A 26,669-nucleotide genomic window follows, 5' to 3' on the forward strand; every position below is an offset into this window, starting at 1 on the left:
TCCCAAGGAGCCACCAGTCACATGACCTTCTAGTCCTCTCTCTTCAATTCTGCCTTGTATCTGCCTCCCTTCTCTTTGGCTTCATCTGTACCCTTAGTACTCTTTGAGTGATGGCATCCTTCTGTTTTAAGGTCGCGTCTCCTTTTCCTTTCTGTGCTTCCTTTTCTGCTTTACTCCTAAGTTCCCAGGTTTTGGTCTAACAGTGCTCTGAAGTTTTTATCTCCAAGTCACTGATGTCACTCAGTGTTGTACCTGCGACCCCATGTCCTGGGGATAACAGTATGCCTGACCATTTTCCAGGACTGAAACTTCATTTCCCCCCTATTTTTGTTCAGGGCAGCCTGGGACCTGAATGAGAAGGGAGGTGCTAATTAGGGACACAAGCGTACACTGTTCTTTCTGCTCGAGCTGTGGCAGTGGACACCATGGAAGCAAGAAAAAGCAAGGAAACCCATGTAACAAGGAAATGTGAGCAGTTAACGGCTAACAGTGTACTAACAGGAAGCAGCACGTTTCTCCATCCAAAGACAGAGGTACAGTAAGAAACACACCGGGCACAAGGATTTTGGTTAAAAAATAGTCAAAGAACAAGGTTTGTCTTTGTGTTATCAAAGACCACAGTTCCCATGGAAAGAAGCTGGGTACTATTTAAGCCCCGCCATCTGTTTTTTTTCCATTTTACGTCAAGGAAGCAGCGGAATGGGAGACTCTTTGAAAGGGTCAGAATTTCCGTACTACATTCTGAAGCGATGGAGGCAAAGGAAGATATTCAAGCTGGACAGGTCCCATAGCACCATCTTGCTGATGTCACGAGCTGGAGGAGCGCTGGCAACCGTGGAACCTTGGAAAGGTAACATTCTATAGCGGTTGGCAACTGCCTTCGTTAGTTCAACAAGCTTGGAGCAGGTACCACCTCCTTTCTTTGAGTGTATTTCACTGCCAGTTGGAGTTTTGTTTGAAAAAAGAAGCAGAGCTAAGGTTCTGAAGGTCTACTTTTTGAAAGAAAACTGCTGGATAAGAATACGATTTGCCTCAATGTTGATAGCTTTAACATTTTAACGTATGTTCTGTTGGTATTGAGAGAGTGGAGGTTGAAAGCAAGAGGTGAGGCACAAGAGCTGAAAATGGCCGCAGCTGGGAATGACCGCTATTTCCATCTTTATTCCCCCAACGCACAGGTAAGTGCTGTAGATTTTAGAGTGACTTGTATCCTTGATTTACTTGATACATCTGTGTTGAAAGGGAGGTTTATTATGTAAAGTTAGAAGTTGGTATGTCACTCTGCCTGGTTATGGCTGCATCTGTAGATAAAATATCTGATTTTTGGAAGTGGTGAGAAGAGCTAAGCGTCATCTAAACTATGGACAATTTCTCCCATGAACTGGGCTCAGATACTTAAGGAACACACAAGTTAAAAACCGTGCATGAAGATCACTCATCACTTCCTTACTCAACCGACATTATATTCACTCTGAATAAATAGGCCATGTTTGTAATTTCTGCTTACAGCGACTACCTGACTTTCTGCAAAATCAGTTATCTAAAACAAAGTCCTTCAAAACGGGTTTATTCTTCCGAGAAATATTTATATTCCACCTGGTGAAAATCCAGGGGTGAGTGTAGGGCTCTTTGTTATTGCCTCCGTCTCAGCACTAGGGATTTAGGCGTCAATGCCTGGGTGATGGGCTTTGGCTCCAGGCCCCACCGTGTCCCAGGGGATTGCACAGTCACACTGGCTACAGTCCAAAAGCGGCGTGTTTTTCAGATGCTGCTCCTAGACCCATCTGATAATGTCTGGAACTGGGTGAAACTTGCCTTCAAATATTCAAATGTTTTCAAGTGTGACTTTGTTTTCCTCTAAAACATTACCCCAAAACTCATTAAGAAATAACTGGCAAATTGGCATTCACAGCTCTCAGCTGGGATATGTTTCATATCCAGGATATAAACCCGAGTTTATATTTGTTGCCGTACTGTTATACCTGGACTACCGAATCATCTCCCCCATTAATTAAAACTGAAAGGTTTTAAAAAACGCAATTCTCATTTAAGGCAACCACTAGGGCATGGGAATCTAGTGTGACTTACCCACAAGGTCATTTTCCTCAGGGGAGTTCCAAGTGCAGATTCTGTCACTGTGAAGGAACCTCTTGGCTGTGTTCACAGCAGTACACCATGTATTAATCATAGGATCATAGAATGGTTTGGGTTAGAAGGGACCTTAAAGATCATCTAGTTCCAACCCACCTGCCCTGGGCAGGGACACCTCCCACCAGCCCAGGTTACTCCAAGCCCCATCCAACCTGGCCTTGAACACCTCCAGGGATGGGGCAGCCACAGCTCTTCTGGGCAACCTGGGCTGGTGTCTCACCGCCCTCAGAGTAAGGAATTTCTTCCAAATATCTAATATAAATTTCCCCTCTTTCAGTTTAAAATCGTTACCCCTCGTCCTATTGCTACACTCCCTCATAAAGAGTCCCTGCCCATCTCTCCTGTAGGCCCCCTTCAGGTACTGGAAGGCTGCTATAAGGTCTCCCCGGAGCCTTCTCTTCTCCAGGCTGAACAACCCCAACTCTCTCAGCCTGTCCTCATAGCAGAGGGACTCCTTCAACGTGCTGGCCGCGCTTCTTTTGATGTAGCCCAGGATGCAGTTGGCTTTCTGGGCTGGGAGCTCACATTGCCGGCTCATGTTGAGATTCTCATCCACCAGCACCCCAAGTCCTTCTCCTCAGGGCTGCTCTCAATCCATTCTCCGCCCAGCCTGGATTTGTGCCTGGGATGGCTGTGACCCAGGTGCAGGACCCTACACTTGGCATGGTTGAACTTCATGAGGTTTGCTCGGGCCCACCTCTCCAGCCTGTCGAGGTCCCTCTGGATGGCATCCCTTCCGTCCAGCGTGTCAACTGTGCCACACAGCTTGGTGTCATCAGCAAATTGGCTGAGGGGGCACTCAATCCCACTGCCCATGTCACCATTTAGTCTGTTTTTATTGTTGTACTTGCAATATCTGAAAACTGTTTTCTCCTGCAGCAAAAGTACAGCAAAATCTCCGGTTTCTGGGAAAGACAACACTTAGGCTGCGTGAGGATCAGTTGTGCCTTCCATCATAGCAAACCTCGTTATATTAATGGACTTTTTTTGCCACCTAGTAACAGTGAGTAAAAATACTTTCTCAACAAGTTGTTTATGAGAGTAAGTAAATACAGGAAAATGTCCTCCTGATGCTTACTGCCCATGCTTACCTTGTATGCATTAAAGTCAAGAAATGTAGCACGGCAAATCCATCAGGTATGATCTGTTATCCCAGCAAGTTGAAGGCAAAGAAAGGAATTGTATTGGCATTTGAATAGGGTTGCCATATGATTTTTTTTTAGTTAGGATCATCCTAACTATCAGTGACATGAAAGATAAAGGCACAAATGGCAATTTAGGTTGCTAAGGTCCGCGGAGCAAAAGTGGTGCTTTACTTGGGTATTTGCTAGATTACATCTCTCCAGTAGTCAAAAGTGGTGAGCAGGCAGGTAACCATTTCAGAGAAATGAAAAGCAGTGTGTGTGGAGGGGGAGGAGGTTGGTAGGGCCACTAGTAGCAATATCTGTTGATAGAGCACAATGTGTTAGGTGGGTGAGACCCCCCCTTGTATAGAAAACACCAGATTACAGTGCTGTGTGTGCAGGTATATTTCCAGTTCATCATTTTGAATACACTTTTCAGGCTAGAACATTGGATGCAGGCTATTAAGTAGAGTAACAGTGTACAAGGCAGTACGATATCTGAAAATCAGAGTATTTATGGAAAAAAACACCACATTATAAGTTGGGGTTTTTTCTTCAGTCTTTTCTAAGAGGAGCTCTCGTTTACCAAGAGTCCGACCTGGGACAGGGTAAGAGTCCAGGGCAGGGAACCAAGACACATGTCAGAAACCGGGCAGAAGCCAGAGTGAGAGCAAGTCAGCATGACTTGTCATAGACGCATGAACAAGTGGACAGGACAAGAGGTAATGGGCATAAACTTGAGCATGGGAAGTTCCACCTAAACTTGAGGAGGAACTTCTTTCCTTTGAGGGTGGCGGAGCACTGGAACAGGCTGCCTAGAGGGGTGGTGGATTCTCCAACTCTGGAGACATTCCAAACCCGCCTGGACGCGTTCCTGTGCCACCTGCTGTGGGTGACCCTGCTCTGGCAGGGGGTTGGACGGGATGATCTCCAGAGGTCCCTTCCAACCCTATGATTCTATGATTCTATGATTCTATGAAACCAGATTTGTTCCTGGGCCTTATCTCCAGACCTGTAGACAGGTGTCATAAGAGAAGCCCAGGAAGACCACTAGTCAGAAGCAAACACCTTGTGTTCCTGAAATTCCCCCAGGAAAAGGTAGCCTGTTGTATCTGGGCATGTTGAGCCAAACTAATCATGGAGGACCAAGGCAAGAGCTTGAGTGCTCTTTCTGCAAGTGTCCATACTGCTTTTAGTGCAGTTCCCACACCCAGAGCATTGGCGCCTGGCACCATGTGCTGCCGTACACACCATGCAGGCATGCTTTTGGGTCTGGTGTGAGTCAGAGACACAGAGGCACTGTGGACAAGGGCGTGCTGTAGAAGAGCAACATCCAATGAGAAAATGGACCCAAGCCTTTTTCTTTATACTGCAGTATGTATAAATTCAAAGTCTGTGTGCTCCACAATAATATTGTAAATATTAAAAGTGCATTTATTCATTTTAATAGTTAGAAATCTTGTTAAACTAATTTAAGTTTGGTTTGGCTTATGCTGCCCAGAGCTAATAACACCCTATTCTGGACACTGAAAAAGGCTCTATCAAGTTAAAGTGTTGTATCTTCCTTTCTCTGGCATGTGATACAACAAATCTGTTCTGCCGGTGTGTTGTTAAAATGGGTTTACTATGATACACATGCTCCTTGTAGGCAAGCAAGAGATGCCTAAGAATAACAGCAACTGCGATAAAAGAAAATGCCCATGCTTCATCTAATTTCTTTAAAAATGGGAACATACCCAACTTTGATATTTTTAATATAATGCACAGAATCCTGATTGTATCTATAGCTGCAAATTGTTCAGCTCAAACAATACAAATAGACTCACCATTTTTCATCATTGTTATTTTCAGTCCATTGCACTTCCTGGCTCTCAGAAAATGCCACCCCCATACTGAAATACTTTTGTTGCAAATATTATGGGTAGATATAAATTCCTAAGGAAAGTAATATCTTTTCTGATTTTCTTTGAACGTAAGTGTAACTTACTTTCATGAACTTCATATTCTTTCTCAAAATCTACATTTTGTACTTAGTAAAGAGAGTCGTGATTCAGAAAATTGATAGAAAGAAATATCCACAAGCTAACGTCTTCAAAATTGATGCCATGAGGAGTGATAGAGGCCTGCCTATTATTCAGCATGTTTAAAATAGTTTCACAGGTGGGGGCCTAAACTCGCTTACTTACTTCAGCCCAGCTATTACTAATCGCATGTTTCCCTGTGTTGTAAATATCTGAAAAGGGCTTGGAAGAAAGAAGGTTTCTGCCTCAGATTAATCTATCCACCATCTGGAAGAGACAGACAGCTTTTTTCAAATAGCGTAGAATGACCAAAAGGATCCTCTTTCCAAAAGGCTTTATTCAGCAGTGCCTCATCTGTCCATTCGCAGGAGCGAGTACCCATCATTTTTCCTACTCTCTGTAGCTGGAGGATGCTCTTTTGTCAGCCTTCACAGAAGATTTTTCCTAAAAGGCGCAATCTGTCTATTTAATGATTCCTTCAATGTGATAATGATTTAAAACTATACCTGCTGGTCTGAACTTGCACGTGATATTCCTGTTCCCTCCTAATAAAATCAATATACTGTCCTTATCTGCAGATGCCCCATTGCAGCAGGGTGTACAAGAAGGGATGCTGCATCTAGCCCATCGTCAAGAATCACTCAGAAATCAAAAGAATATTTTATTACCAATTCACCCTCCCCTGATTATAAACCTCAATGATGAAGAGGATGAAGAGGATGACGAAGAGGAACAGAACTGTAAACAGTTTTTTTCTTTCTTTTACAAGGAAGTAGAATGGGGGTTTTGGACTCTTGCAATGTACTTCACAACTGATTTATCGTAGTAACCATTACATTTTTAGAAAGGAGTTGTTGACGAGTTTTGGAAATAGTTTCCAGCTAATCTTCAAAATATTGGCACCGATAGTCACCAGATGTGACCGAGGCAACATTTTCTAACTCCTGTGAAATGCCTAACTGTGTATTTCAATAGTGGTGTAATTCACATACCTCTGTTTCATTCAATAAAGTTTAAAATTTGATCCACCATTCAGATGATGTGATCCACCATTCCGATGGCCATCAAACACTCTTCAAAATGTCTCAAAATTTGGGGATGAAATCACCAGTTTAGGAGGCAGTTCTTTTCTGAGAAACAAACTTTGGAACAGGGGCTGTATACACTCATCACTGAAGGTGAAGTCACAGGTTTGTTTACAAAAGATAGCTGTGTGACTTCAACTTAAATGATCTGGTCAACTGATTTCCTGAACTCTGAAGACAGTCTCATTTTATGACAGGAGGTTATTCTTGAATCTAGTGAAGAGAACCCAGAGAAAACTCTTCACTAGATTAACTGAATGTCTACGTGTGTGTATTTACGTTATTATTTATTTCAGTTTTTTTAAACATTGTTAAACCGTTGACTGTATCTCACCTAGAGATGAGAGGGAAGTAATGAATTGCACATTCCCAGAGAGTGAAAGGGTGAGAACGACCCGCTCTCCTGTGTGGACTCTGCAATGGCTGTGCTAGTTCTCAGGCAGACCCGAGTTGCTTTTCCCTTTCCCCCTGCCTTTCAGGTTGGCTGGGGGGCTGCCTGTTAGTGCTTCCTAACTCGCTTTCGCTCTGAGCAAGCCACTTTAACTTAAACATCGGAAAAAGTCAGGCTGTGGTCATCTTAGTGAGACTTAACTGAGACAGATGAGGAGCACTCGCTTCACCAGCTCTGCCGGAAGATGTTACAGGACAGGAACTTTGGGCGGAGGTTTTGTGACAAGCACTCCCTGGCGACGTGTTTAGTCGGAAGATTTCCTTTTGGGTGTAAATGAAAGATTATTTTGCAAATGAGGACTGAAGATGTTTTTGAATCATTTTAGATCAACAAACACGAGCTTCTTAATATGAGTTGTAACTGCAATTCCATTGCACTTGTCAATACCTAATATTAAGGGATCATTTTTCTGTCCAGAAGGGGAGGCTGCAGTCAGAAAAGAAACATCTGAGACTGAACTTAAATTCATGATGGTATTTGATTATTGAGAATTGTTGGAGGTCTTTGTATAGATACCTAGTAATCTTTTAAAAATATTTCCTACAGATGTTTCTAATTGGGCGCCTAAGACTGATGCAGATATTGAAGAGGAAAGAGCAATAAAGGAAATGTGCTATAAATCCGGTAAATATGGAATTAGTGACTCTTTCCTAAACAGCAGTGCTGCCAATATAGTAAACTTTGTGATTTTTTCCCCCCCTGGGGTATAGTTAGGCGAGTATTACAGGATTCAGTACCCTGACGAACACCAATCAACAAAAACTGTGTCTTCACGTCCCGAAAATGAGCTATTACCCTTGAAAGCTACTGAACGAGACTTGCAGAAAGGCAAGTGCATTCCATCTTCTCTCTCTCTCAGTGTTTACCAGTTTTTAAATTACTGTTACAGGGAGAAACTATTAAATAGTTTGCCCATCCTCCCCGCTTTTTTAATTTAGTGACAGTGAAAGACAGCATATTACAAAGAGTACACAAATGCTTCCTTCATTTTTCCCCATGTATATATATACTGTCACACACGTGATGACTCCCTGCATCAATCGATTGTAGATGGAAAAGGTAGAAATGGGCTGTTAACCCTGTGTGTACTTTCTTGAGATATACAACATCGGTCTTTCATGTGATTTTTCTGTATGATCAAGTTGTATGTAGTCCAAGTTTAACCACCTTAAGGTTAGGAACGTAGTTTAAATTTCTCATCTAGGCTCTCTGTTGGAAATGAAGAGAGACAGGCAGTCTTTTGGAGTTACTTATTGGATCATAAGACAAGTGCCAAAGACAGGTGCTGGCTGTCTTGGGTGCCTAGATGATTAGATGTAGCAACACATCAAACTAAATTTAGCTTAAATAAATAGCCCCTTGAAGGGTCTTATAAAAGATGGTAACAGAAGAGTTCTATATTTTTTGGATGTTGGGCTTTATCACACATAATTAAGGTCAAAGGAAGACAAACTGATAAATATTTACCTCCCTTAGCATGTTTCTCCATCGTTCTTGACCAAGTGGCATGACTGAAAAAATCTGCAGTAGTTTTTTAGTGAATCAGTAAGAATACAATTCCATCATAGGAGGGAGAGTTATGTTCTTAACAGAGCAAGACACCAGAGTAACCAGTAGATCAGTCATTAAGAATTGCTGGGCGGAAATATGACCTGCTACGTTAAATAAAAAAGAATATTCTTGTTTGTTTTGTGTAAATGTCAGGGATAAAATCTTGATAATACTGTCTTATGTAAAACAGATTTGAGTAGGAAAATGTGCTGATAAAAAAATGGGTATTGAAAAATTGTCTCCATTTTGAATAATACAGACAGGTGAAGTCACATTTTTCTGACTGACCGATTTTGCCAGCCTAAATTGTGAAATAGAATTGGGCAACATTATTTTCTTCTCATGTCCACATTTAAAATGTTTGTTATTAAAATGGTTTTGATAAGCTATTTCTGGCAAGTATTTGGATAGATTTAGACTACAGACAAGGAAATCACAGAATCACAGAATGACAGAATGGCAGGGGTTGTAAGGGACCTCTGGAGATCATTTAGTCCAACCCCTCTGCCAAAGCAGGGTCACCCAGAGCAGGTTGCACAGGAATGCATCCAGGAGGGTTTGGAATATCTCTGGAGAAGGACACTCCACCACCTCTCTGGGCAGCCTGTTCCAGTGCTCTGGCACCCTCAACGTAAAGAAGCTTTTCCATATGTTGAGATGGAATTTCCTTGTGCCCATTGCCCCTTGTCCTGTCATTGGGCACCACTGAAAAGAGTCTGGCTCCATCCTCTGGACACCCGCCCTTTAGATATTGATCAGCATTGACGAGATGCCCTCTCAGGCTTCTCTTCTCCAGGCTGAACAGAGGCAGTCTCCCAACCTTTCCTCATCAGAGAGGTGCTCCATTTCCTTGATCATCTGCGTCGCCCTCCACTGGACTCTCTCCAGTAGTTCCCTGTCCTTCAGGAACTGGGGGGCGCAAAACTGGACACGGTGCTCCACCTGTGGCCTCACCAGGGCAGAGTAGAGGGGGAGGGTGACCTCTCTTAACCTGCTGGCCACACTCTTTTTCATGCACCCCGGGATACCACTGGTCTTCTTGGCCACAAGGGCACATTGCTGCCTCATGGTCACCTTGCTGTCCGCTAGGACTCCCAGATTTCTCTCTACAGAGCTGCTTTCCAGCAGGTCAGCCCCTAACCTCTACCGGTGCATGGGGTTATTCCTTCTGAGGTGCAGGACCCTACACTTTCCCATGTTGAATTTCGTTAGCTTCCTCACCCCTCAACTCTCCAGCCTGTCCAGGTCTGGCTGAATGGCGGCACAGCCTTCTGGTGTGTCAGCCACTCCTCCCAGTTTTGTATCATCAGCAAACTTGCTGAGGGTGCACTCTGTCCCCTCATCCAGGTCGTTGATGAGTATGTTGAACAAGACTGGACCCAGTGCTGACCCCTGGGGAACACCACTACCCACAGGCCTCCAGCTAGACTCTGTGCTGCTGATTACAACCCTCTGCGCTCTGCCATTCAGTCAGTTCTCCATTCACCTCACTGCCCACTCATCTAACCCACACTTCCTAAACTCACCTATGAGGAAGTTATGGCAGATTACGTCAAAAGCTTTGCTGAAGTCAAGGTTGACAACGTCCGCTGCTCTCCCCTCATCCACCCAGCGAGTCATTCCATCACAGAAGGCTATCATATTGGTCAGGCATGATTTCCCCTTGGTGAATCCATGTTGACCACTCCCGTTAACCTTCTTTTCCTCTACATCCTTAGAGATGACGTCCAGGATGAGCTGCTCCGTCACCTTTCCAGGGATGAAAGTAAGGATGACTGGCCTGCAGTTTCCCGGGTCCTCCTCCTTGCCCTTTTTTGAAGACTTATGTGACATTAGCTTTCCTCCAGTCCTCAGGCACCCCTCCTGTTCTCCGTGACCTTTCAAAGATGATGGAGAGCAGCTCTGCAATAACATTTGCCAGCTCCCTCGGCACGCATGGGTGCATCCCATCAGGGCCCATGGATTTGTGGGTGTCAGGTTTGCCTAAATGATCTTTAACCCGATCTTCCTTGATCGAGGGCGAGTCTTCCTTACTCCAGGCGCTCTCTCTTACCTCCAGGGTCTGGGGTTCCTGAGGGCTGCCTTAGCAGTAAAGACTGAAGCAAAGAAGGCACTCAGTAACTCTGCCTCCTCTGTATCCTCTGTCACAAATGAGTATCCATGTATGGATATAGCTTTTAAGATATGCCTTTATTTATAACTACATACATTCAGAGAAAAGGATAGAGATGAGAAGCAATTCTAGAATTAAATCTCTCTTTAAACCCATATGTATTGAAAGCTTTTGAAATGCACTGTTTATCTAATTTTTTGTGAGTCTTAATGAATTAGCTATTTGGTTTCATGGTATTCTTTGCATTCATTTCAGGTAAAAACTTAATATAATTGTAAGAGCGGAGTCTTTGCATTGTTCGCATCTCTTTGGGTGCTCTTGAAGTGCAGATAACTTTGTGAGACTCCTTTCCTATAGGAGGCGACTGTTCTGTGGCACAGAGGAACACATTTATTGAAGGGAAAAGATGCGAGGCACTGCCTCGGGAAAAAGAACCAATTGCATCAAAATATTCCAATGTGAAAGGTAGTTAATTATGATGCATTTCCTAATTTTGTGGTGTTGTTATTTTTCTTGCTCTGCAAGTGCCGTGGATGTTATATACTTTGCAGAAAACCAATCTGAAGTGAAAGTTTGTTTCATTGCAAGATGACAGCAGTTATTGAGGATTACGGTCCAGTTCTGCTGCTTTTAGCCAGTTTGCATCCTTTATTAAATTCAGTGTGACCAGGATGAGTCCCTGAGTTACCAAAATCTTTGATATCCACAGGTTTGAGCACATGACATGCTGTGCACTTTCCACTTCCATCGACTGAAACAGATTTGAACATAGCTGGTATCTCACAGAACACAGGCCTTAACAGAACCGGTAAAACTATGGTCAAGGAAAGAGGATAACACTTCATAAAGTGTACTTAAAAACTAGTCACATGCAGCAAATTAAAATACCGACACCAAAACATCTTGATGGGTAGACTTCCTCCTTTTCACGAGAGAATTGTAGAATAGATTTGGCAGTGTATGAAGTGTGTCAATCTGATTATTGTAGCTAAATTGTTACCCGATTGTTACCTTATGGTTTTGAAGTAAAAAGAAAAAAAGGACAAACTTTGACTTTAAAGTACCCCATAAACTGAAGCCAAAATACATAATTTCTGCTGCATTCTGGCCCAAACTGAGAGGAATAGAAGTGCTTATTTACACTAGCAGGAGGAAAGGAAGAACAGGCAAAGCCGCGTCTTCCTCCAGAGTTGCTGGGGCCAGGTGAAGAGCACTGTGGCTACTTTATACTACCACTTGCCTTGAGAGGTTCTGTTTGTAGTTTGAAGTGGGCTTACCTCTGCAACCAGTGCCATGACAATTTTAGCCTCATCATTTGCAGTATTTTGTTATGTTCACAAACTGCCCGTGTCCAGGATGTATCTCGATGCTACAGCCAGAAGAAGTAATTCATAGTTCAGCCAGAAGGTGTCCTTCGGCGTGCATGGGTTTCCATGGACTCAACCATGGGTGTTCCAGAGGTCCATATGCCACCAATGCAGCGTAGAGAAAGGATGTATCTGGGCTGATAGTCAGCACTTAGAGGAGAGGAGTGGGTGAGGGGGCTGTGTTCACAGCTGCTGTTGAGACAGTCTGAAAAGACAGATGCATTCAGAGAAAGGGACAGAGATGCTTCCCCAAAGCATTTCTTCAGTTGGGTTCTCTGAGGCACATCATACTACTATGATGACATGCATCGTGAAAATACCATAAACTCGATCAGATAGGGTTCATGAAAAGTGAGAAACTAAAGAACGAGAAGGTAATTTGTAGCTGGTTCTTTACTTTGGAGCCATAGTTTTCTTCAACCTGTGTATTAGGGTCTTCTCTTAGAGAGCATGAGAGTTACATGTCAGTTACACTACACAGGATCCAAATCATTAACAAAAGAGGGGAAGACTATAGACCGAGACGTTAAAGGAAATTGCACTAAACAAATCACTAGCTCACAGAAGTGGGAGGAAGAGAGTGGCAGTGCCGTTCCCTATGCTTGCACAGAAGCAGCTAAAACCTTCTTTCTGTTGCCTTTCCAGGTGATGGTAATACAATTTCTACAAAAATTAATAATTCAAAAAGAGAGGGAGAGCGTTCCGGAAGGAGAGTACCCATAGCGGGTATTCCCAGAACAGATCACAGATCCTTTGAAAATGGAGGTAATATACTTTAGCATTGGCTTCTCGTTGCTGAACATCTTGTGGTAAATAAAATAACGGAATATATTTTGGTTGGGCATTTAATTGGGCATGTGGTTCATTTAATTTAATTGCGCATTTGGTTCATTTTATCTTATCTTCCAGCCTCCAGTCTCCTGCAATATGTCAAATTTTGAGTAATAGCGCAACATTATTGTTTACATTTGTTTTTTCACTTTTAGGAATTCATACTTCAGACCCCAAAGGAAAGCCACGTCGCCAACAAAGGGGTCCAAGTAAGGATGATGAAACTGCTTCTTCTACACCTTATCTGAGAGAAACTGGAAGAAAGACTTATTTCCAAGCTTCAGCACCTCGAAGATCAGCATATGTAGTCTACCATACCATCACCGTCACCTAAGAACCAATGTTCAGTGGAACTACAGGTGGGCTCCTGCTTACACAGGCTGCTTAAAATGCCTCAAATATACCTGTCTGTGTTGTGCTGCTTTCAGTTTTGTCCCTGCAGGTGACTAGTAAGTTATTTGTGCCTAAATATGGGCAAGAGTGTATTTGATCCAGCACAATTTTCAGGAGTAGGATGTGGCAGCATGCATAGAGAGAAATGTTAAGCCTTACGAAGCTTTACAATTGGTCAGATGGAATATTCATTAACACTGATTTAGCCACCTTCGTAGCAGGAATTCATTTCTCTGCCAACAAAGAGCGATGAATGCAATGATGTGCTGATGTGCACTAACATACTGATCCCCACTTTTTACAGCATCGTTTATGTGATGTATTCTTTTGAAATATTTAATAAACCTTGGAATAATCCATTTTAGTGATAGTAATATCTTATCTTACTGATAGCAATAGTAGTAGTTTTGTAGTAGGATTTCAGTTTCCTCTCAAGAAACGTTTCTTGTTCAACTTTTTTCCTCCCAGCAGGGGACAAAAGAATGACCTTGCTTTGCATGGTATTTATCCACAGGTAGGATTTCACAGTAGCTTTGATTGTGATGGATTTACGATTATTTTCATTATTTAGGATTATTTCACATCTTGAATAAACAAGGGCTTGGGTCTTACTCAAATATCTGGTATCGATTTAAATATACTCTAAATTTTTGTGATATGTACTGTTATTTTTTGCACATGATTTATGTTGGACAGAGGACTGACTTAATTCCTCCTTGCAGGATGATATTTTCCTTCATTGTTTTTCCATCTTTGAAATACTCCATTGTCCAATAGCCAGGCACAAAAATGGCCATATGTCTGGAGATTGGTCCCACGCCCAAAGAGCCAGCAGGGAAAACTATGCCTTGTTCTAAAGCCCTTTGGGAACCGCTTCCGTAGCCCCACACACCTGGTGGCTGCAGGCTTTCCTGCTGCCTTCAGCCTCAAAACCACCCTTTCCCACTTGGCGCAGCGCCAGGCACAAAAATGGCCATATGTCTGGAGATTGGTCCCACGGCAAAGAGCCAGGAGGGAAAACTATGCCTTGTTCTAAAGCTCTTTCGGAAACGCTTGCGTGGCTCCACACACCTGGGGGTTGCAGGCTTTCCTGCTGCCTTCAGCCTCAAAACCACCCTTTCCCACTTGGCGCCGTGCCAGCCTCCCAAATGTCCAGATATCTGGAGATTGCTTCCACGCCCAAAGAGGCAGGAGGGAAAACTGTGGCTTGCTCTAAAGCTCTTTGGGAACCGCTTGCATGGCCCCACAGACCTTGGGGCTGCGGGCTTTCCTGATGTCTTCTGCCTCAATAACACCCTTTCCCACTTGTCTCCGTGCCAGCCTCCCAAATTTGCATATGTCTGGAGACATACTGCTGCGCCCAAAGAGCCAGGAGGGAAAACTGTGTCTTGTTTTAAGACTCTTTCGGAACCTCTTGCATGGCCCCACAGACCTTGGGGCTGCAGGCTTTCCTGCCGCCTTCAGCCTCCAAACAACCCTTTCCCACTGGGCGCCGTGCCAGCCTCCCAAATTTGCATATGTCTGGAGACATAATGCTGCGCCCAAAGAGCCAGGAGGGAAATGTCTGGCTTCTTCTAAAGGTCTTTCGGAAATGCTTGCATGGCCCCACAGACCTTGGGGCTGCGGGCTTTCCTGACGTCTTCAGCCTCAATAACACCCTTTCCCACTTGGCGCCAGGGACGGTCTCCAAAATATCCATATGTCTGGATATTGCTGCCACGCCCAAAGAGCCAGCAGGGAAAACTGTGACTTGTTCTAAAGCTCTTTGAGCACCGCTTGCATGGACCCACAGACCTTGGGGATGCGGGCTTTCCTGCTGCCTTCAGCCTCAAAACCACCCTTTCCCACCTGGCACCGTGCCAGCCTCCCAAATTTCCATTTCTCTGGAGATTGCTGCCACGCCCAAAGAGCCAGGAGGGAAAACACTGCCTTGATCTAAGCTCTTTGGGAAACGGTTCCATGGCCCCACAGACCTTGGGGATGCAGGCTTTTCTGCCGCCTTCAGCCTCCAAACAACCCTTTCCCACTTGGCGCCGTGCCAGCCTCCCAAATTTCCATATGTCTGGAGACACACTGCTGCGCCCAAAGAGCCAGGAGGGAAATGTGTGGCTTCTTCTAAAGCTCTTTCGGAAATGCTTGCATGGCCCCACAGACCTTGGGGATGCGGGCTTTCCTGGCGCCTTCACACTCAATAACTCCCTTTCCCATTTGGTGCCGTGCCAACCTCCCAAATTTCCATATGTCTGGAGATTGCTGACACGTCCAAAGAGCCAGGAGGGAAAACTGTGGCTTGTTCGAAAGTTCTTTGGGAACCGCTTCCATGGCCCCACAGACCTTGGGGCTGCGGGCTTTCCTGACCTCTTCAGCCTCAATAACACCCTTTCCCACTTGGTGCCAGGGACGGTCTCCAAAATATCCATATCTCTGGAGATTGCTGCCATACCCAAAGAGCCAGGAGGGAAAACTGTGGCTTGTTCTAAAGCTCTTTGGGAACCGCTTCCATGGCCCCAAAGACCTTGAGGCTGCGGGTTTTCCTGCCGCCTTCAGCCTCAATAACCCCCCTTTCCCAATTGACGCCATGCTAGCCTCCCAAAATTGCATATATCTGGACATTGCTGCCACGCCCAAAGAGTCAGGAGGGAAATACGTGGCTTCTTCTAAAGCTCTTTCGGAACCTCTTGCATGGACCCACAGACCTTGGGGCTGTGGGTTTTTCTGCCGCCATCAGCCTCCAAAGAACCCTTTCCCAAATGGCGCCGTGCCAGCCTCCCAAATGTCCAGATGTCTGGAGATTGCTGCCATGCCCAAAGAGGCAGGAGGGAAAACTGTGGCTTGTTCTAAAGCTCTTTGGCAAACGCTTGCATGGACCCACAGACCTTGGGGATGCGGGCTTTCCTGCCGCCTTTAGCCTCAAAACCACCTTTACCCACGTGGCGCCAGGGACGGTCTCCAAAATATCCAAATCTCTGGAGACTGCTGCCACGCCCAAAGAGCCAGGAGGGAAAACTATGCCTTGTTCTAAAGCTCTTTGGGAACCGCTTCCATGGCCCCACAGAACTTGGGGATGCAGTCTTTTCTGCCACTATCAGCCTCCAAACAACCCTTTCCCACTTGGCGCTGTGGCAGCCTCCAAAATTTGCATATGTCTGGAGATTGCTGCCACGCCCAAAGAGCCACGAGGGAAAACTGTGGCTTCTTCTAAAGCTCTTTGCGAACTCCTTGCATGGACCCACAGACCTTGGGGATGCGCGCTTTCCTGCCACCTTTAGCCTAAAAACCACTCTTTCCCACTTGGCGCCATGCCAGACTCCCAAATGTCCTGATGTCTGGAGATTGCTTCCACACCCAAAGAGCCAGCAGGGAAAACTGTGGCTTGTTCTAAAGCTCTTTGGCAAACGCTTGCATGGACCCACAGACCTTGGGGATGCGGGCTTTCCTGCCGCCTTTAGCCTCAAAACCACCTTTACCCACGTGGAGCCAGGGACGGTCTCCAAAATATCCATATCTCTGGAGATTGCTGCCATGCCCAAAGAGCCAGGAGTCTAAATTCTGGCTTGTTCTAAAGCTCTTTCGGAAACGCTTCCATGGCCCCAGAGACCTTGGGGCTGCGGGCTTTCTTGATGTCTTCTGCCTCAATAACACCCTTTCCCACTTGGTGCCGTGGCAGCCTCCCGAATTTCCATATGTCTGGAGATTGCTGCCACGCCCAAAGAGCCAGGAGAGAAAAATCTGGCTTGTTCTAAAGCTCTTTCGGAACCTCTTGCATGGCCCCACACAACTGGGGGCTACAGGCTTTCCTGCCGCCTTCAGCCTCCAAAAAACCCTTTCCCACTGGGCGCCTTGCCAGCCTACCAAATTTTCATATATCTGTAGACATACTGCTGCGCCGAAAGAGCCAGTAGGGAAAAGTGTGGCTTCTTCTAAAGCTATTTCGGAAACGATTCCATGGCCCCACAGACCTTGTGGTTGCAGGCTTTCTTGATGTCTTCTGCCTCAATGACACCCTTTCCCACGTGGTGCCGTGCCAGCCTCCCAAATTTCTATATGTCTGGATATTGCTGCCACGCCCAAAGAGCCAGGAGGGAAAACTGTGGCTTATTCTAAAGCTCTATGGGAACCGCTTGCATGGCCCCACAGACTTTGGGGCTGCAGGCTTTTCTGCGACCTTCCGCCTCAAAACCACCCTTTCCCACCTGGCACCGTGCCAGCCTCCCAAATTTCCATATGTCTGGAGATTGCTTCCACGCCCAAATAGCCAGGAGGGAAAAATGTGGCTTGTTCTAAAGCTCTTTGGGAACCGCTTCCATGGCCCCACAGACCTTGGGGCTGCGGGCTTTCCTAATGTCTTCTGCCTCAATAACACCTTTTCCCACTTGGGGCCGTGCCAGACTCCCAAATTTCCATATGTCTGGAGATTGCTGCCACACCCAAAGACCCAGGAGGGAAAACTGTGGCTTGTTCTAAAACTCTTCTGGAACCTCTTGCATGGCCCCACAAACCTTGGGGATTCAGGATTTTCTTCCGCCTTTAGCCTCCAAACAACCCTTTCCCACTTGGTGCCGTTCCAGCCTCCCAAATTTCCATACGTCTGGAGATTGCTCCCACACCCAAGGAGCTTGGAGGCAAAAGTGTGGCTTGTTCTGAAGCTCTTTGGGAACTCCTTGCATGGACCCACAGACTTGGGGATGCGGGCTTTCCTGCTGCCTTTAGCCTCAAAACAACACTTACCAACTTGGCGCCGCACCAGACTCCCAAATGTTCAGATGTCTGGAGATTGCTGCCACGCCCAAAGAGCCAGGAGGGAAATTTCTGGCTTGTTCTAAATCTCTTTGGGAAACGCTTGCATGGCCCCACAGACCTTGGGGCTGCGGGCTTTCCTGACGTCTTCAGCGTCAATAACACCCTTTCCCACGTGGCGCCAGGGACGGTCTCCAAAATATAGATATGTCTGGAGACTGCTGCCATGCCCAAAGAGCCAGGAGGGAAAACTGTGGCTTGTTCTAAAGCTCTTTGGGAACTGCTTCCATGGCCCCAAAGACCTTGAGGCTGCGGGCTTTCCTGCCGCTTTCAGCCTCAAAAACCTCCCTGTCCCAATTAACGCCATGCCAGCCTCCCAAATTTGCATATGTCTGGAGATTTCTGCCACGCCCAAGGAGCCAGGAGGAAAAACATTGGATTGTTCTAAAGCTCTTTGGGAACCACTTGCATGGCCCCACAGACGTTGGGGTTGCGGGCATTCCTGCCGCCATGAGCCTCAAAACCACCCTCTCCCACCTGGCACCTTGCCAGCCTCCCAAATTTCCATTTGTCTGGACATTGCTGCCATGCCCGAAGAGCCAGAGGTGAAAAATGTGGCTTCTTCTAAAGCTCTTGCGGAACCTTTTGCATGGAACCACAGACCTTGGGGATGCGGGCTTTCCTGATGTCTTCTGCCTCAATAAAACGATTTCCCACTTGGTGCCGTGCCAGCCTCACAAATTTCCATATGTCTGGAGACTTCTGCCACGCCCAAAGAGCCAGGAGGGAAAACTCTGCCTTGTTCTAAAGGTCTTTGGGAACCGCTTCCATGGCCCCAAAGACCTTGAGGCTGCGGGCTTTCCTGCCGCCTTCAGCCTCACTAACCTCCCTTTCCCAATTGACGCCATGCTAGCCTCCCAAAATTGCATACATCTGGAGCTTGCTGCCACGCCCAAAGAGCCAGCAGGGAAAAATGTGGCTTGTTCGAAAGCTCTTTGTGAATCGCTTCCATGGCCCCACAGACCTTAGGTCTGCGGGCTTTCCTGAGGTCTTCTGCCTCAATAACACCCTTTCCCACTTGTCTCCGTGCCAGCCTCCCAAATTTGCATATGTCTGGAGACATACTGCTGCGCCCACATAGCTAGGAGGTAAAAGTGTTGCTTCTTCTAAATCTCTTTGGGAACCGCTTCCATGGCCCCACAGACCTTGGGGCTGCAGGCTTTCCTGATGTCTTCTGACTCAATAAAACCATTTCCCACTTGGTGCTGTGCCCGCCTCACAAATTTCCATATGTCTGGAGACTGCTGCCACGCCCAAAGAGCCACGAGGGAAAATTGTGGCTTGTTTTAAAGCTCTTTGGCAAACGCTTGCATGGCCCTACAGACCTTGGGTCTGCTGGCTTTCCTGCCGCCTTCAGCCTCAAAACAACCCTTTCCCAAATGGCGCCGTGCCAGCCTCCCAAATCTCCATATGTCTGGAGATTGCTGCCACACCCAAAGAGCCAGGAGGGAAAACTGTGGCTTATTCTAAAGCTCTTTGGGAACCTCTTCTATGGCCCCACAGACTTTGGGGCTGCAGGCTTTCCTGCTGCCTTCAGCCCCAAAACCACACTTTCCCACTTGGCGCCGTGCCAGCCTCCCAAATTTGCATTTGTCTGGAAATTGCTGCCACGCCCAAAGAGCCAGGAGGGAAAAGTGTGACTTCTTCTAAAGCTCTTTGGCAAACACTTGCGTGGCCCCACAGACCTTGGGGCTGCGGGCTTTCCTGACCTTTCAGCCTCAATAATTCCATTTCCCACTTGGCGCCAGGGACGGTCTCCAAAATATCCACACGTCTGGAGATTGCTGCCATGCCCAAAGAGCCAGGAGGGTAAACTGTGGCTTGTTCTAAAGCTCTTTGGGAACCGCTTCCATGGCCCCAAAGACCTTGAGGCTGCGGGCTTTCCTGCCGCCTTCAGCCTCACTAACCTCCCTTTCCCAATTGACGCCATGCCAGCCTCCCAAAATTGCATACGTCTGGAGATTGCTGCCACGCCCAAAGAGACAGGAAGGAAAACTGCGGCTTGTTCTAAAGCTCTTTGTGAACCGCTTCCATGGCCCCACAGAGCTTAGGTCTGCGGGCTTTCCTGATGTATACTGCCTCAAAACCACACTTTCCCACTTGGCGCCGTGCCAGCCTCCCAAATTTCCATATGTCTGGAGATTGCTGATACGTCCAAAGAGCCAGCAGGGAAAACTGTGGCTTGTTCTAAAGCTCTTTGGGAACCGCTTGCATGGGCCCACATACTTTGGGGCTGTGGGCTTTCCTGTCGCCTTCAGCCTAAAAAACCACCCTTTCCCACCTGGCACCGTTGCAGCCTCCCAAATTTCCATAAGTCTGGAGAATGCTGCCATGCCCAAAGATCCAGGATGCAAAACTGTGGCTTGTTCGAAAGCTCTTTGGGAACCGTTTCCATGGCCCCACAGACCTTGGGGCTGCGGGCTTTCCCGATGTCTTCTGCCTCCAAACAACCCTTTCCCACTTGGCGCCGTGCTAGCCTCCCAAATTTACATAGGTCTGGAGACATACTGCTGCGCCCAAAGAGCCAGGGGGGAAAACTGTGGGTTGTTCGAAAGCTCTTTGGGAACCGCTTGCATGGACCCACAGACCTTGGGGATGCGGGCTTTCCTGCCGCCTTTAGCCTCAATAACAGCCTTTCCCACTTGGCGCCGTGCCAGCCTCCAAAATTTCCATTTGTCTGGAGACTGGTGCCACCCCCAAAGAGCCAGGAGGGAAAACTGTGGCTTGTTCTAAAGCTCTTTGGCAAACGCTTGCATGGCCCCACAGACCTTGGGGCTCCGGGCTTTCCTGATGTCTTCTGCCTCAATAACACCCTTTCCCACTTGGCGCTGTGCCAGCCTCCCAAATTTGTGTATGTCTGGAGATTCCTGCCACGCCCAAAGAGCCAGGAATGAAAACTGTGGCTTGTTCTAAAGCTCTTTAGGAACGCCTAGCATGGCCCCACAGACATTGGGGCTGCGGGATTTCCTGCTGCCTTGAGCCTCAATAACACCCTTTCCCACTTGGCGCCGTGGAAGCCGCCCAAGTTTCCATATGTCTGGATATTGCTGCCATGCCCAAAGAGCCAGGAGGGAAAATTGTTGCTTCTTCTAAAGCTCTTTGGGAACCGCTTCCATGGCCCCACAGACCTTGGGGATGCAGGCCTTTCCTGCCACGTTCACCCTCCAGAAAACCCTTTTCCACTTGGCAACGTGCCAGTCTCCCAGATTTCCTGATGTCTGGAGACTGCTGCCACGCCCAAAGACCCAGGAGGGAAAAGTTTGGCTTGTTCTAAAGCTCTTTGGGAACCGCATGCAGGGCCCCACAGAGCGTGGAGCTGCGGGCTTTCCCGATGTCTTCTGCCTCCAAACAACCCTTTCCCACTTGGCGCCGTGCTAGCCTCCCAAATTTACATATGTCTGGAGATATACTGCTGCGCCCAAAGAGCCAGGGGGGAAAACTGTGGGTTGTTCGAAAGCTCTTTGGGAACCGCTTGCATGGACCCACAGACCTTGGGGATGCGGGCTTTCCTGCCGACTTTAGCCTCAATAACAGCCTTTCCCACTTCGCGCCGTGCCAGCCTCCAAAATTTCCATAGGTCTGGAGACTGGTGCCACCCCCAAAGAGCCAGGAGGGAAAACTGTGGCTTGTTCTGAAGCTCTTTCGGAACCTCTTGCATGGACCCACAGACCTTGTGGATGCGGACTTTCCTGCCGCCTTTCGGCTCAATAACACCCTTTCCCACTTGGCGCCGTGCCAGCCTCCCTAATGTCCAGGTGTCTGGAGATTGCATCCACGCCCAAAGAGACACGAGGGAAAATTGTGGCTTGTTTTAAAGCTCTTTGGCAAACGCTTGCATGGCCCGACAGACCTTGGGGCTGCGGGCTTTCCTGAACTCTTCAGCCTCAATAACACCCTTTCCCACTTGGCGCCAGGGAGGGTCTCCAAAATATCCATATGTCTGGAGATTGCTGCCATGGCCCAAGAGCCAGGAGGGTAAACTGTGGCTTGTTCTAAAGCTCTTTGGTAACCGCTTCCATGGCCCCGAAGACCTTGAGGCTGCGGGCTTTCCTGCCGCATTCAGCCTCAAAAAAACCCTTTCCGAAATGGCGCTGCACCAGCCTCCCAAATTTCCATATGTCTTGACATTGCTGCCACGCCTAAAGAGCCAGGAGGGAAACTGTGGCTTGTTCGAAAGCTCTTTGGGAACCGCTTGCATGGCCCCACAGACCATGGGGCTGCAGGCTTTCCTGCTGCCTTCAGCCTCAAAACCGCGCTTTCCCACTTGACGGCGTGCCAGCCTCTTAAATTTCCATATGTCTGGAGATTGGTGCCACGCCCAAGGAGCCAGGAGGGAAAACTGTGGTTCTTCTAAAGCTCTTTGGGAAACTCTTGCATGGCCCCACAGACCTTGGGGCTGCAGGCTTTTCTGACCTCTTCCGCCTCAATAACACCCTTTCCCACTTGGCGCCAGGGAGGGTCTCCAAAATATCCATATGTCTGGAGATTGCTGCCATGCCCAAAGAGCCAGGAGGGTAAACTGTGGCTTGTTCTAAAGCTCTTTGGGAACCGCTTCCATGGCCCCACAGACCTTGGGGCTGCAGGCTTTCCTGATGTCTTCTGCCTCCAAACAACCCTTTCCCACTTGGCGCCGTGGCAGCCTCCCAAATTTGCATCTGTCTGGAGACATACTGCTGCGCCCAAAGAGCCAGGATGGGAAACTATGGGTTGTTCTAAACCTCTTTGGGAACCGCTTGCATGGCCCCACAGACTTTGGGGCTGCAGGCTTTGCTGCCGCCTTTAGCCTCAAAACCACCCTTTCCCACTTGGTGCCGTGCCAGCCTCCCAAATTTCCATATGTCTGGAGATTGCTGCCACGCCCAAAGAGCCAGGAGGGAAAACTGTGGCTTGTTCTAAAGCTCTTTCGGAACCTCTTGCATGGATACACAGACCTTGGGGATGCGGGCTTTCCCGCCGCATTCAGCCTCAATAACCTCCCTTTCCCAATTGACACCATGGCAGCCTCCCAAAATTGCGTATATATGGAGATTGCTGCCATGCCCAAAGAGCCAGGAGGGAAAACTGTGGCTTCTACTAAAGCTCTTTGAGAACCGCTTCTATGGCCCCACAGACCTTGGGTCTGCGGGCTTTCCTGCCGCCTTCAGTCTCAAAACAACCCTTTCCCAAATGGCGCTGTGCCAGCCTCCCAAATTTCCATATGTCTGGAGATTGCTGCCACGCATAAAGAGCCAGGAGGGAAAACTGTGGCTTGTTCTAAAGCTCTTTGGGAACCGCTTGCTTAGCCCCACAGACTTTGGGGCTACAGGCTTTCCTGCTGCCTTCAGCCTCAAAACCACCCTTTCCCACCTGGCACCGTGCCAGCCTCCCAAATTTCCATTTGTCTGGAGATTGCTGCCATGCCCAAAGAGCCAGGAGGGAAAACTGTGGCTTGTTCTAAAGCTCTTAAGGAATCGCTTCCATGGCCCAACAGACCTTGGGGCTCCAGGCTTTCCTGATGTCTTCTGCCTCAATAACACCCTTTCCCACTTGGCGCCGTGCCAGCCTCCCAAATTTGTATATTTCTGGAGACATACTGCTGCGCCCAAAGAGCCAGGAGGGAAAACTGTGGCTTGTCATAAAGCTCTTTGGGAACCGCTTGCATGGCCCCACAAACCTTTGGGCTGCGGGCTTTCCTGCCGCCTTCACCCTAAATACCACCCTTTCATAATTTTCGCCCTTCCAGCCTCCCAAATCTGCATATGTCTGGAGGTTGCTGCCATGCCCAAAGAGCCAGGAGAGAAAACTGTGGTTTGTTCAGAAGCTTTTTGGGAACCTCTTGCATGGCCCCACAGACCTTGAGGCTGCGGGCTTTCCTGCCGCCTTCACCATCCAGACAACCCTTTCCCAGTTGGCAACGTGCCAGTCTCACAAATTTGCCTATGTCTGGAGATTGCTGCCATGCCCAAAGTGCCAGGAGGGAAAAATGTAGCTTGTTCTAAAGCACGTTGGGAACCGCTTGCATGGCCCAACAGACCTTGGGGCTGCGGGCTTTCTTGCCGCCTTCATTTTCAAAGCCACCCTTTCCCTAATGGCGCCGTGCAAGCCTCCCAAATTTGCATATGTCTGGAGACTTCTGCACGCCCAAAGAGCCAGAAGGAAAAACTGTGGCTTGTTCGAAAGCTCTTTGGGAACCGCTTCCATGGCCCCACAGACCTCGGGGCTGCGGGCTTTCCTGCCGCCTTCAGCCTCAATAACCTCCCTTTCCCAATTGACGCCATGCCAGCCTCCCAAAATTGCATATGTCTGGATATTGCTGCTACGCCCAAAGAGCCAGGAGGCAAAACTGCAGCTTGTTCTAAAGCTCTTTGGGAACCGCTTCCATGGCCCCACAGACCTTGGGGCTGCGGGCTTTCCTGACGATTTCAGCCTCAATAACACCCTTTCCCACTTTGGGCCGTGAGAGCCTCCAAAATGTCCCTATGTCTGGTGATTGCTACCACACCCAAAGAGCCAGGAGGGAAAACTGTGGCTTGTTCACAAGCTCTTTGGGAACCTCTGGCATGGCTCCAGAGACATTGGGACTACGGGCTTTCCTGCCACGTTCAGCCTCAAAACGACCCCTTCCCAGTTAGCGCCAGGGACAGTCTCCCAAATTTCCATATGTCAGGAGATTGCTGCCACGCCCAAAGAGCCAGGAGGGAAAATCGTGGCTTCTTCAAAAGCCCTTTGGTCACCACTTACATGGCCCTCAGACCTTGGGGCTGCATGCTTTCCTGCCGCCTTCAGCCTCCAAACAACCCTTTACTTCTTGGCCCCATGCCAGCCTCCCGAATATCCATATGTCTTGACTCTGCTGACACGCCCAAAGAGCCAGAGGGGAAAACTGTGGCTTGTTCTAAAGCTCTTTCGGAACCCCTTGCATGGCCCCACAGTCTTTGAGGCTGCGGGTATTCCTGCCGCCTTCACCCTCAATACCATCCTTTCCCAATAGGCGCCGTGACAGCCTCCCAAATTTGCATATGTCTGGAGCCTGCTGACACGCCCAAAAAGCTAGTAGGGAAAACTGTGGCTTGTTCTAAAGCTCTTTGGGAACCGCTTGCATGGCCCCACAGACCTTTGGTTTGCGGGCTTTCCTAGCACCTTCAGCCTCAAAACCACACTTTCCCAAATGGCACCGTGCCAGCCTCCCAAATTTGCATATGTCTGGAGAGGGCTGCCACGCCCAAAGATCCAGGGGGTAAAATGTGTCTTGTTCTAAAGCTCTTTGGGAACCACCTGCACGGCCCAACAGACCTTGGGGCTGCAGGCTTTCCTGCTGCCTTCAGCCTCAATACCACCCTTTCCCACTTGATGCACTGCCAGCTTCCCAAATTTGCATATGTCTGGAGATTGCTGCCACGTCAAAGAGGCAGTAGGGAAACCTGTGGCTTGTTCTAAAGCTCTTTGGGAACCGCTTCCATGGCCCCACAGATCATAAGGCTACGGGCTTTCCTGCTGCCTTCAGGCTCAAAACCACCCTTTCGCAAGTGGCACTGTGCCAGTTCCCCAAATTTCCCTGTGTTTGGAGCTTGCTGCCACGCCCAAAAAGCCAGGAGGGAAAACTGTGGCTTGTTACAAAGCTCTTTGGGGACTGCTTCCATGGCTCCATAGACCTTGCGTCTGCGGACTTCCCTGGCGCTATCACCTTCAAAAAGACCCTTTCCCAATTGGCGCTGTGCCAGACTCCCAAATTTGCATATGTCTGGAGATTGCTGCCTTCTCCAAAGAGCCAGGAGGGAAAACTGCAGCTTGTTCAAAGCTCTTTGCGAACCGCTTCCATGGCCACACAGACCTTGGGACTGCGTTCTTTCCTGCTGCCTTCAGCCTCAATACTACCCTTCCCCACTTGACGCCAGGAACGGTGTTTCAAATTTCCATATGTGTGGGGATTGCAGCCACGGCTGCAGAGCCAGGAGGGAAAACTGTGTCTTTTTCTAAAGCTCTAAAGTTCTAAAGGAAATTTTGCAGACTGGCACGGTGCCAAGCAGGAAAGCGTGTTTTTGAAAATGAAGGCGGCAGGAAAGCCCTTTGCCCCGAGCTCTGTGGGGCCATGGAAGCAGTTCCCAAAGAGCTTTATAACAAGCTACGATTTTCCCTGCTGGCCTTTTGGGCGTGGTAGCAATCACCAGACATATGGAAATTTGGGAGAGCGTCCGTAGCGCCAAGGAGGAAAGGGTGGTTTTAAGGGTGAATTTGCCAGGAAAGTCCGTAGCCCCAAGGTCTGTGGGGCCATGCAACCAGTTCCCAAAGAGCTTTAGAGCAAACCATAGTTTTCCCTCCTGGCTCTTTGGCTGTAGCAGCAAACTACAGACATATGGATATTTTGGAGGCTTGCACGGCTCCAAGTGGGAAAGTGTGGTACTGAGGGTGAAGGGGGCAGGAAAGACCGCAGCCCCAAGGTCTGTGGGACAATGCAAGTGGTTCCCAAAGAGCCTTAGAACAAGCCCCAGTTTTCCCTCCAGGCTCTTTGGGCGTGGCAGAAATCTCCAGACATATGGAAATTTTGGAGGCTGGAACGGTACCAAGTGGGAAAGGGTGGTCTGCAGCGTGAAGGCGGCTGGACAGCCTGCAGTGCCATGTTCTGTGGGCCATGGAAGCGGTTCTCAAACAGCTTTAGAAAAAGCCACATTTTCCCCTCCTGCTTCTTTGGGCGTGGTAGCAATGTCCAGAGAGAGGGAAATTTGGGTGTCTGGAACGGCGCTACGTGGGAAACGGTGGTCTGGAGGGTGAAAGCAGCAGGAAAGCCCGAAGACCCAAGGTCCGTGTA

General features: G+C 48.0%; 1 protein-coding gene across 1 annotated transcript; it reads left to right on the plus strand.

The window, feature by feature from the left end:
* Nucleotides 1-1,124: 1,124 nt before the first annotated feature.
* LOC128908652 (uncharacterized protein C12orf50 homolog) lies at nt 1,125-13,028 on the plus strand. The gene is made up of 7 exons (XM_054199300.1): nt 1,125-1,178; nt 3,031-3,154; nt 5,875-6,036; nt 7,379-7,456; nt 7,547-7,660; nt 12,509-12,628; nt 12,850-13,028. Exons 1-7 carry the CDS (start codon nt 1,125-1,127, stop codon nt 13,026-13,028), a joined length of 831 nt encoding a protein of 276 aa, XP_054055275.1.
* Nucleotides 13,029-26,669: the final 13,641 nt, after the last annotated feature.

This window comes from Rissa tridactyla, chromosome 4, assembly GCF_028500815.1.
Source record: "Rissa tridactyla isolate bRisTri1 chromosome 4, bRisTri1.patW.cur.20221130, whole genome shotgun sequence".
NCBI lineage: Eukaryota > Metazoa > Chordata > Aves > Charadriiformes > Laridae > Rissa > Rissa tridactyla.

Bases quoted from the DNA above. Each gene is read 5' to 3' on its own strand.
- LOC128908652 (XM_054199300.1), top strand. From the start codon at position 1,125: ATGGCCGCAGCTGGGAATGACCGCTATTTCCATCTTTATTCCCCCAAC. The intron at 6,037-7,378 runs GTAAACAGTTTT...TATTTCCTACAG, and splicing joins TGACGAAGAGGAACAGAACT to ATGTTTCTAATTGGGCGCCT. The intron at 12,629-12,849 runs GTAATATACTTT...TTTCACTTTTAG, and splicing joins CAGATCCTTTGAAAATGGAG to GAATTCATACTTCAGACCCC.